The sequence below is a fragment of the Oryx dammah genome, unplaced genomic scaffold (assembly GCF_014754425.2).
Source record: "Oryx dammah isolate SB20612 unplaced genomic scaffold, SCBI_Odam_1.1 HiC_scaffold_23, whole genome shotgun sequence".
Classification (NCBI taxonomy): domain Eukaryota; kingdom Metazoa; phylum Chordata; class Mammalia; order Artiodactyla; family Bovidae; genus Oryx; species Oryx dammah.
The window spans coordinates 57,341,063-57,352,474 of NW_024070207.1; the positions used below are offsets into that span (position 1 = coordinate 57,341,063).

General features: G+C 59.8%; 1 protein-coding gene across 1 annotated transcript; it reads left to right on the forward strand.

The window, feature by feature from the left end:
- LOC120881592 (extracellular matrix protein 2-like) lies at window positions 1-6,137 on the forward strand. Its single transcript, XM_040265304.1, has 8 exons — window positions 1-373; window positions 700-981; window positions 1,268-1,383; window positions 1,690-1,822; window positions 2,040-2,197; window positions 3,084-3,223; window positions 5,068-5,394; window positions 5,832-6,137. Exons 1-8 carry the CDS (start codon window positions 1-3, stop codon window positions 6,010-6,012), a joined length of 1,710 nt encoding a protein of 569 aa, XP_040121238.1. The 3' UTR covers window positions 6,013-6,137.
- The last annotated feature ends 5,275 nt before the right edge of the window (window positions 6,138-11,412 follow it).

Consider the following 11,412-nt stretch of genomic DNA (forward strand, 5'->3'; position numbering starts at 1 on the left):
ATGCTCACGAATGGGAGCCTGGACAGGCCTGACAACGGGCAGCTGGACAGGCCACCGCTGCAACCCACCTCCAAGGAGGGGCCCCCCAGAGCCTCCACCCAGCCCACAGTCCCTCGCTGGAAGGTCCTCGCCAGACTCAGGCTGACCCAGAAGAGGTCGACACAGCAAGCAACCTGGGAGCACAAACAGGGCCACAACCATGGGGCTGGCACCGTGCAGGTCCACCCCCAGGCCACAGATATAGCCAGGCCTGGGGTGGCAAGAACCCCCCAAGCCCAAAAGGGTGCCATGGTTGCCAAGAAGGGCCAGGGTAGGCAGATCGGAGGCCAGGAAGCCAAGAAAAGGGGCCCAAAACCCCAGAGGTCCCCCAAAGGTGAGGACTGGCTTTGGACACATAGCCCAATCACACTGACACCCCCACCCACTGAGACCCCCACCTGCTCTCAGAGTGCCCAAGCTGAGTGCCCCCATCTGCAAGGCAGGAGGGCAACCCTCCCCAGGCAGATCTTCTACCCCAGCCTTAGGGCCCCAATTTGGGCCTTTACCCTTGGTGCCGAGGGCAGGAGGCCCAATGGCCTGTTTTTCTGGTACAGCTGGCTGAGTCATCAGCAGGTCTGGGGAGCCCCGGGAAAGACCTTGCTCCTCAGTGGGGCCTTGTTGCCATGTGAGCAGGCTGAGGCCTTGTCTCTTATCCTCCAGGGGCCCCCCAGCAACCCAGGCCAGCAGGCTGGTGTGAGAAGGATCATAGCCAAGGCGAAGGGGGCAGCAACACCTCGGAGACCACAGGTCATGGGTGGAAAAGAGCTGGAAGCAGGCGAGGGCAGAGCCCTGTGCCTATAGGCCCAGGCACTGTGGAGTGGATCATGCCCTCCCTGCCAGCTTCCTGCCTCCTGGCCCAGGCGGCCATCGCCTGTGGCAATGTCAAGATGAAACGTGTCCCTGCCCTGTCCGACCCTGACCTGACCACGCTTTACTTGGCAGGTGGGTGGGCCCGCTTTCCCACACCTACTCCCATGGCAGGGGTAGAAGGACATACACCTAGGTGTCCACTGCAGTTGGTCTTTGGTCCCCATGGCTGCCGCCCCACCACGCCTGAGGACGACTCACCACCCCTCTGACCTGAGAGGCTCTGACTGTGTCAATCAGAAGAGCCAGCTCCTTCAAGGAGTCTGTCACTGCAGCCTCTGGCCTGTGTGGAGGAGGTACGGAGTGGCAGAGTGGAGGGGGACGGAGGGGCCGGGAAAATGGCTACCTTGTGTGTGTGCAGAGAACGAAATTGCCAAGATTCCAGCCCACACGTTCCTGGGACTACCCAACCTGGAGTGGCTCGACTTGAGCAAGAATAAGCTGGATGCCCTTGGCCTGCACCCCCACGCCTTCAAGGTACACAGCAGCCCCTCATCCTGGTCTCCTAGGGGGGCCAGTGCCAGGGGCATCAGTGATATAGGGTGACATGGTCCATAGCCGGGAGCATGGAGGCCAACACAGATCCTGAGGTCCCCCAAGGGACCAGCACTCTTGGGAGAACTTGAGTAGAGACAAGCCTGGTCCAAGAGGGAACCAGGAAGCCATGATGCAACCCAACCAGGGTGTCTGTGGGAAGGACGAGCCCAAGGCCACATCTAGAAGGCCCAGCCCCAGCCAGCGGCACCCCAGTCTCTAGCTTGGTCTTCTCCTCTAACCTCCTAGAATCTGACGCGGCTGAAGCGGCTGAACTTGGATGGGAACTTGCTGTCCACGGTGCCAGCCTTGCCCACCTCCCTGCAGGAGCTCAAACTCAATGACAACCTTCTTCAGGGCCTGGAGTACAGCAGCTTCCGGGGTGTGAACAGGCCCCAGGGGGAGGGGCCAGGGGGAGGGGCCAAGCAGAGGCTCCACCCAAGGCAGCCTCCCGGGGGACCGACGGGGAGCGCCAATTCAGAAAGGTGGCCCTGGCCTCCAGGGCCAGGGGAGTGTCTCTGGAGCTAAGGAGGGCAGCTCCCAGCCAGCCTTCTGAGCTCGGCAGTCAGTTCACCTGCCCCCTCGGCCTGCTGCCACAGGTCTCAGCCAGCTGCTGACACTGGAGGTAGAAGGGAACAGGCTACATGACGGAAACATCTCCCCCCTAGCCTTCCAGCCCCTGCGCAGCCTGCTGTACCTGAGGCTGGACCGGAACCAGCTTCGGACCATCCCGCCCGGCCTGCCAGCCTCCCTGCAGGTAACTATGAGCCCTGAGGCCACGAGAGGCAAAGGGAAGTGAGGCCACGAGAGGCAAAGGGAAGTGAAGTCACTCAGTTGTGTCCAACTCTTTGCAACCCAAGGGACTGTAGCCCACCAGGCTCCTCCATCCATGGAATTTTCTAGGCAAAGAGTACTGGAGTGGGTTGCCATTTCCTTCTCCAGGGGATCTTCCCAACCCAGGGATCGAACCTGGGTCTCCTGCATTACAGGAAGACGCTTTACTGTCTGAGCCGCCAGGGAATCCCTGAAAGTGAGAGTCACTCAGTCGTGTCCAAATTTTTGCAACCCCATGGACTATACAGTCCATGGACTTCTCCAGGCCAGAATACTGGAGTGGGTAGCCTTTTTCTTCTCCAGGGGATCTTCCCAACCCAGGGATCGAACCCAGGTCTCCCACATTGCAAGTTGATTCTTTACCAACTGAGCCACAAGGGTAAAGCTGTGGCCAAAAGACTGGAGTGTCTGCCCACAACAGCTGAGCCAGCTGCCTGTGGGGGCAATTTTGATGCTAAACCCACAAGGCCTCAGCACCAAAGGGCCTTTCCTCCGCCTGATGAAACCTTCCTAGAGCCCAAAATTGAGCCTTGAGGACCATTGTGGACCCGCCAGGTGTCCCTGAACAAGGCTCATGCCCTCTCTGGGCCGCATGATCCCTGGTGCTTGGCAATGCTCTCTGAGCCTGTGTCTTGCGGGACTCTGAAGAGTCATGGTACAGCTTGCAGGTGTCAGCTGGGATCTTTTGCACAGCTGGCCACATCCCTGAGAGGGGCAGAGACAGTGGGACCTAGTGGAAGGGGGCAAGGAGCTGGGCTAGGCCACCACCGAGTGGTGGGTGGACTGCTTACCCTGAACCCTGGCCCTAGGAGCTGCACTTGGGCACAAACGTCATCGAGGAGGTTAGAGAGGGCACACTGAACCACAGCCGCAGCCTCAGCGTGCTGGTTCTCAGCAACAACCGGCTCCAGGAGGACCGACTGGCACCCCGTGCTTGGATCAATCTTCCGTGAGTACTGTGGTAGCCCTGGCACTGGCCAAGCTCTGCCCCCATGGGCACAGAGATAGAGGATGCTCATAAAGGAAGCAGAGAGTTATGAGGGAAGGCAGAGAGACTTCACGGGGCCTGGTGGGTCACCTGGGTCACCTGGCTCCTTGCCCAGGGTTCAGGGTGGCCTGGGCCCTCAGTCACCACCTGCTCCTCCACGATTTCCATCTGACCCTCCCACCCGACTGAACTCCCGAGGCCACAAAATCCCTCCTCTGCCCGTGCCCAGAGGGAGGGCAGTCTAGTTGCTGCAAGCTGTCCCCCTGCTGGGTTTAGCTAGGAAGCAATGGGGGCAGGAAGGGGCATGGAAGAGATGGCAGCCACAGGAAAAAGGCCTGTGACCTTCCTGGGGCAGCCATAACTAAGTACCACAAAGAGGGTAGCTTAAAACAACAAAGAGCTCTGTTCTCATAGTTCTGGAGGTCAGAGATCCAAAATCAAGGTGTGGCAGAGCCGTGTTCCCTCCAGGGTAGGATCTCTTCTGCCTCTTCCAGTTTCAGGGGGCTCCAGGTGCCGCTTGGCTTGTGGCCGCACCACTGCAATCTCTGCATTTTTCACCTGGCTTCCCCTCTGTGTCTGTGTCTCTCCTCTTCTGTCTTATAAGACCACCTCCCATTGTATTTCCTGCCCATTGTAAAGCAGGATGATGTCATCCCAAGATCCTTCACTCACTCACATCTACAAAGACCTTTTTGCCAAATCAGGTCACATACACGGGTTCTGGGCAGCCATATCTTTGGGGGGCACTAGTCACCCCACTATAGGAAAAAGGGTCCAGGATGAGTCCCCATGATCGCATTTGGATGGCTGAGTCAGGTCACCAGCAGGAGGGGCTGGGGAACAGACAGGGCCTTTACAGGCACTGCCTAAGGAGTCAGGATGTGACCCCAGGACTGGCCAAAGGGCTGGGGAGGGACAATCCTTGGGGTCTGAAGACAACAGAGGCAGGGCAGGGGTGGGGTGAGGGAGGGGTTGAGAGTCCGGACCGCCATTCCAGGGACCAGAGCCTCCCGCCCTGCACCCTCGTGTTCCAGGAAAAAGTTACTAGGACGTTTGGGTTTAATTATCCCTTTTTCCTCTCCCCCTCTTGCCAAGGGGGCAAAGGAAAGCAGACAGCAGCCTAGGGAGGGGCCGCCCAGCCATGTTCTACTCCTGCCACGGGGCCTGGGCAGGGGGCTGGCGGCCAGTCAAGCCTAGGCCGGCGCTGGCCAGTTTTTCTCCAGCTGGTAGACAGAGAGGGGGCTGCTGGCTCGGCAGGCTTGGGAGGCACCAGAGACCCACCTGCTTTGGACGGAGGATGGCATCCACCCCAAGGCCAAAGAGCTGACCCCACCCACAGGGGCTGGATGAGGGGGGATATCAGTGAGAGAAGCCACTTGCCCTGCCCCGATCTGTTCTAGAAGCATCACCACCCTGTGCTCCTGTTTTCCTTCCCCATCAGTCTTCAGCTTGCCTTCAGCCTGGGTAGGGCCAAGAGGTCGAGAAAGTGCAGCGTGGGGACTACCAGGGAGATAGCTCTTGGCCCAGACCACTGGCCCCTCCGCTCGGGCTTAGGAGGGAGGGAAAGGAAAGGGTCTTCCATCTCTGTCCCAAGGGCCAGCCTCGCTAGCTCTGCAGTGAGCAAGGGAGGACCCCGTAGACCTTTTCCCAGCCTCCGTGGACAGAGGGCACACAAGCCAGACAGGGCCTGGCCCTCCCCAGCTGTTGGGAGACTTGGTGGCTGCTGCCATCTTGAAGCAAGTCCCCACCCTCCTCTGGGGCGTGGACCAGGGGCCACTGACTCTAGCTCCCCTACCACACCCCAGGAAGCTGGAGGCCCTCGACCTGTCCTACAACCAGCTGGTGCACGTGCCCTCCTTCCTGCCCCGGGGCCTTCGCCACCTGACACTGCACCACAACCGCATTGAGCGCATCCCCGGCTACGTGTTCGCGCACATGAAGCCCGGCTTGGAGACCCTGCATCTGGCCCATAACAGCCTGCGCGAGGACGGCATCCACGGCGTGTCCTTCCTGGGCCTGCAGGCCTCCCTGGCCGAGCTGATCCTAGACCACAACCAGCTGCAGGCCATCCCAAGGGGTCTCCTGGGCCTCCGGGCACTGCAGGTGCTGCGTCTGAGCCACAACAAGATCAGGTAGGGTCGCATCCTGCTGTTCCCCCACCCCACCCCGCCCTGGCCTGTCCCCACCTCCAGTCCGGGAGGGAGGCAGCTCTGCTGAGACCCAGAGACCCCACCTGGCAGGCTGGCCAGATGTTCTGGCCTGTGGACTCATCACCCAGGGGCCCCAGAGGCCGGCAGCAGGACTGTGGGGTCATCCTTCCCTGCTTCCATGGGCCCATCTTGATCGCTGTGATTGGAGGCCATGCCCAGAGGCTGGTAGAAGAATCTGGGCCAGGGGAGGGTGGGAGAAGTTGGGAGCCCCGAGTGGCCAGGTGACCCTCCACCCTGGGCCTGGTGTCTGTGCCTTGGTGTCCCCACCATCCACTGTGGGGCCATGCTTTCTTTCCTCTACCTGATGCCTGACTCTCCTTTCTTGGGTCTGGGCTCCTCCTGCAACCCCTCCCCCACAGACACGTGCCCCTGAATTCCATCTGTGACACACGTGTGGCCCAGGACTCCAACCTCATCTCCACGCACCTGGAGAACAACCTTATTGACCGGCGCCGCATCCCACCCACTGCCTTCTCCTGCATCCGGGCCTACCATAGCGTGGTCCTCGAGCCCCAGCAGGGGGAGGGGGAGTCTGCCTAGCCCCACTGCCAGCCTTCCCCGCCCCCTTCTCTTGGGGGACTGGAGGTGGCAGGAGCCTAGGCCTAGCTCTGATGGATTGATGTGCCACTGAAAGAAAGTTCTAGAAGACCCTGCTGCTTCAGATGTGCCCACATCCCATTGACTGCCGAGGCCCCTTCACTGAGTAGATGGCCCAGCCTGGTACAGTGCTGGTTTGGACTTGAACATAATAAATGAATCTCATTCAAGCCCACTCGCCTCCACCGCCCTCCCTCCCTCCCTCTCTCCTGGATCTCAGCTGCCTGTACACGCTGGCACTCCAGGGTGCATGGAGCCCTCAGAGCCCACATCCTGGACATGGCTTCATCAGCAGGAGGCTAAGAGGGCCTGATTCTAGAATCTTCTCCAAGAGCCTCCCCACCCCCACCCACCCTGGCCAGGGTCCTGAAGTCCCCTTGCAGCTTGGCCCAAAGCCATCTAGAGGCCCGGCTCACCTCCACTGTTCAGAGAAGCATCACTACCCTCTTGTCCAGGAAGCATCTCTGTCCCGGGAGTGGACACACACAAGAGGTGCTGACTGTCCACCTGGTAGGGGAGACAGCAGCTAGCTATGAGTGCTCAGCCCCGCCAGGCCCTCCAACTGAGCCTGTTGGAGGTCATTGGAATGGTTCATAGCCCATGCCCTGGGGCGTGGGGAACTCATGGCAATATGGCGGCCAGAGAGAGAGCACATGACAGGTCCTGAGGATGCAGCGCAGCTGCTGGATGTGAAGGAAGAAGCGCCCACTGTCAAGACCTTGCCCTGCCAGCGCCTTGGCCTGGGGTCTGGGCCTGGGAGCCGGGAGTCCTGCATCAGTCCCATTCTGTAGTCAGCCCCCACACGCCTCAGCCTGAGTTCTGAGCAGAGAAAACGCCAGACTCTGGCAGGGGGCAGGGAGAGGCCTGGGAAGCTGGCGGAGTGTTTGCTTTGGACTCATCCTTGCATTCCTTTTCCTCTTGGGCCTGGGCCCACAGATATGGCACTTCCTGTTTGGACTGGGTCAGAGGTCAGCAGCCCTTGAGGCACTGGCCCTGTGGGGAGGCCCCCATTGCTTTCCCAGCTCTCACAACCCCTCCTCCCCAGTCTGGCTGCCTGCCCCCACCCAGCCCCTCCAGCTCCAGTTCAGTCAGCCCCCAGTCCCCTCCCCAGACTCAGAGTTCTGGCCCCCCGCAGGCACAGGAAGTTCAGGCTGGGCAACCCCCACCCCCAACTGCTCTTACCTCCCTACTGAGCAGACCCTCTGGGCTAATTCCACTTCACACAGAGAGTGCTTGGCCCTTGGGGCTTCTGTCAGGTGGACTGAACCAAGCAGGGACTGGGCAATCCTTCCATGACCCTCCTCAGCCCCGAGTGAGTATTCACCATTGAGCTCCCCAGAAGCTGACTCAGAGGCGAGGAGAGGTGTGAGGAAGTCTCCTCGGAGGCTCTTGAGGGGAGGGATGGATAAGAGTAGGCCCAGGGAGAAGCTGGTATGTGACCGACAATGCAACACAAGCCAAGGTCCACAGGTGCCCTGCACCCAAGCTGGTCAGGAGCTGGAACAGGGCACAGGACTTTTATACCCCCTGTCATCATTAGGTAGGACTTCCCAGCAAAGGAGGGGGTGACTGGGACAAAGACCCTCTGTTCAGCTCAGGCAACTCCCCTAGAGGGCTGGGATGTCAGGGCCTTCAGTCCTATCCAGGTGGTGTCCGTGGTGGCACGACCCCAAGGAGGGTGACAACCCCAGACAGACCCCAAGCCAGGGGAGCAAGCACAGTGTGGCCAAGACCTGGCAGCAGGACCAAGCCCACCCTGTACCCTCTGTTCACTGGTGCCTGCTGACAGTGGTGCCCAGTGGTGGGCATGGCCCAGTGAGTAACCCAGAAACACTGGATATCAGAGGGTTCCTCATGGTCATCACGGTGATGGTGGTGATGACAGGGTAGGGGTGACTATATTCAGGTGGTGAAAAGCAAGGCGTTCATCAGTCCCTGGACCAAGGCGGCAGAGGTCTTCCGATGGCAGGGGTACGACTGAGGATGAGACCAGTGGGGACAGTGGGAACCAGGAGCGAGGCACAGAGGCTAATGGCTGCTAGGAGCAGAGAAGGGGGACAGGGAACCAGGGGGCACTCCTTCCAGGAACCTCAAGGGCCCCACCCCACGCACAATCCCAGAGTCCTGCCCACCGACGTTCTTCTGGCCACCTCTTCCTCCTCCCCAGGGCTCCAACCCAAGGGCCTGCCAACGCAGTCCTTCGAGGGGCTTCCCCCAGCGGGTTCCAAGCCTTCCTCCTGCCTCATGGTCTTTAAGAAAGACAGGCTGAGGAAAGGGCGTTAGAGAGTGAGGAGGATAAAGGATGTGATAGGCATGCTGCCCCCGCCAGGCCTGTGCCTCCCCTAACCCCGACCTGTGAGCAGTGGCACCATGGTGGGCATGCAGGGCCAGTCCAGCAATGCTGGCTGCCTGGCCCCCGGTCCTGCACCTGCTCTCAGCTACAGCACCCGCTGTCAGCTACAGCACCCACCAGAGCCTGCTGGCCCCAGGGCAGCAGGCAGATCCAGGGCCCACTCCTGGGGGCTGGCATCCGCCAAGGGAAGACCCCGCCCTGTTCCATGGCCTTCTGGGGTCTCCCTGGCTTTGCAAGCGGCCACAGATGCAGCCCTGTGGCACAGTCCCCTGTCCAGCTGCCTCCTCTAGCCACACCCAGAGCGTGCGCCTCTAAAGATAGCTAGATGTGGGCCAGGCCCTCACGAAGCCCCCTTCGAGCCCTGAAATTACAGCCCTAGCGGCCTGGGACACAGAGCCGCTGTGTGATTATGTCTTCAAGGGAAGGTCAAAAAAAGCTCTGGCATAGAGTGCCAACTTTCACCGACCACGCCTCAGCCATCAGCGCTGGGAACCTTCCAGAACGTGGAGGTTCGGCCCACTCTAAGGAGTGGGACTGGCCCCCGGCATCCAGAGGGTCCCCTGGGCACGTTACACCTGCTGGCCTTGGGGGCTCCAGAATGCCAAGGAACCAATGAGGTGGGAGGGACTGCTCCTAGTTACTGTGGGCCTGGCCCCTGCCCTGGCCCTGCCCAGCCCATGAGGGTGCAGAGATTTGGGCAGTGTGGATGAGGGCAGTGGATAAAACCAGCAGGCTGAGAGTGATGGCAGGCAAGGCTGTGAACTTGGGGGTGTCAGCTTGGGTGCAGGGGCTGCAGTGCCCAGGAGCCTCGAGGGCCCTCTCCAAGATCTTGGCTGAGTTCTAGGCAAGGTGGCGTGTTCAGGAAGTAACCCTAATGTATGTGTGTGACAGGTCCCTGCCTGTCAATGGGGCTTCTATGGGTGATGCCCCCTACTGGGCTGGCTGTGCAAGAACCCTTGGGAGCACTCCAAGGAGGGGCTGGAAAGCAACCCCAGGACACTACTGGGAGCCACCTCCTCCCAGAAGTCCTCCCTGTGCCCCATCCAGTGAGCTCCAGGCGGGTGAGGGGGACCAGTGGAAGTTGAGGCTGACTAACTCAGTGTCCAGGGAAGTGACAGAGATGCAGAAGAGATACCTGGAAAAGGACTGGGGAGCCCAGAAAAACAAAAAAGGGGATTAGCAGTGGCAGAGGGGAGTACCAGCCAGACACAGCAGGGCAGGGAGGCCAGGAAGGCCCTGAAAGGGGGCTGGCTGAGGGCCCCTGAGGGTCAGGGCCAGGCTAATCTCTCCAGACCCTAGAAGCACACAGGATGGGGGCGAGCATCTGGGTGGGCTGGCGCTCAGGCTGGGGCAGGCGCTCTCTGAGCCTCTGGGAGCCTGGCCCACTGGGCCACCTCCCAGGCTACCAGGCTCTGCCCTTTAGGGATGTGCAGCAAAGGCAGCTTGAGCGGGCTGTATTCTTGACTCCTGGCACAAGGGCCTTCTAACAAGTGGAGGCTGCTAGGGTATCCTGGCTGAGGGGCAGGGGGCTGCTGGCAGGATCACCCAGTCCTCTTTGGTCCCTTGGGACTAGTGTCCAGATTGGGGCTTTGGGGGTCTGTGCAGTGATGTCCCAGAGGTACAGAGCATGCTGGGAAATGGCCTTAGTCACCCCTGGGCTCCTGCTGGCAGAGGCTGGCCTCTGCCTTCTGGCCCACCCGCCCCCACCTCCAGTTCCTCAGCCAGCCCTGTCTGCGCTGGTTCTTGTGGAGCTAAGACAGCTGTGCATCAGCCTCCTCTGAGGGCCCGGGGGCCTCAGGAAATGCCTGCTCTTCCTTCCTGCCTTGACCCCATGCCTGCCCTCCCCTGCCTCCTGCTGCCTCCTCCCAGCCCCAGGAGGCCAGAGGCCAGGAGGCTGCGGCTCTGCTGGCCAGCAGGACGTGCTGTGCTCAGTGGCTGCTTCAACTGGGGGTCCCAGTTGTTCCTCGGCTGCACAGAAGAGGGAGGGGGCGGGGGAGGCCCAGGACTGAGGTGCAGCCTGGCTGGTCTGGGAGTGGCCTCCAAATTAGAGGGCCAGGCCCAGTGACTCAGTGGGCCTTGGGCCGGGCGTGCAGTTATGGCTTATTGCAGACTGCAAACCACAGACAGAAAAGCCTTCCAGGCGCAAGAACCATATTTACAGACGTATTGCCCCAGACGCACCTCCAGCTGTGGGGAAGAGCTCTAAGGTGCAGGGTGTCGCCTCACTGCTGCCCCAAGTTCCCTCCAGGAGCCTGCCTGGCCCACCACTAAGCTTTCCCACCTAACTGCCTTCCTGCTCCACTATGGTCTTCCTTCTGCCAACAATGTCCCTCTTCTCTACTTGTCTGCTCTAAGTCCTCTCCTCCAGGAAGCCTTCCTGAGTGCCTCTGGTGCTGTGTATGGCCATGGCCTGCCCCAGTCGCCTCCCCGCAGAGCTCAGCCCAGCCGTAGAGTCCCCAGAGCAATGCAAGGCTCCACAGAGGGTGGCTGGGGGCACCAGGCCAGGTGGGACCTTACTCAGTAAGCAACTTGGCTCCTTGGACGGTAGGCATGCCTTGTGCCCTTTTTGTTTGCTTGTTTTTATTTTTTTTTTCATTTAAAAAAAGATTTCAATAACTTTATGGAGCTATATTGCATTGACCAAAAAGCTTGTCCAGAGTTTTCCATAATATGTTTTGGAAAGGTTCTATAGTATACAATTAATTCACCTATTTAATGTGTACAATGGTTTTTGTTTAGTATCTTCACAGAGGGTCCAACATCATCATAGTCATTTTTAGAACATTTTCATCAAGTCCTAAAGAAAATTCATACCTTTGGCTGTCACCACTCTATCCACCACGCCCCCCTAAGAAACCACGAATCTACTTTTTGTCCCAGTCCATGTGCCGATTCTAGACATTTCCTGCAGGCTCACGCAATGTGAGCACAAGGTCTTATATGTGTTTTGGACCCTCTTTCTCCTCCTTCCCAGCTGTGAACGAGAGTTG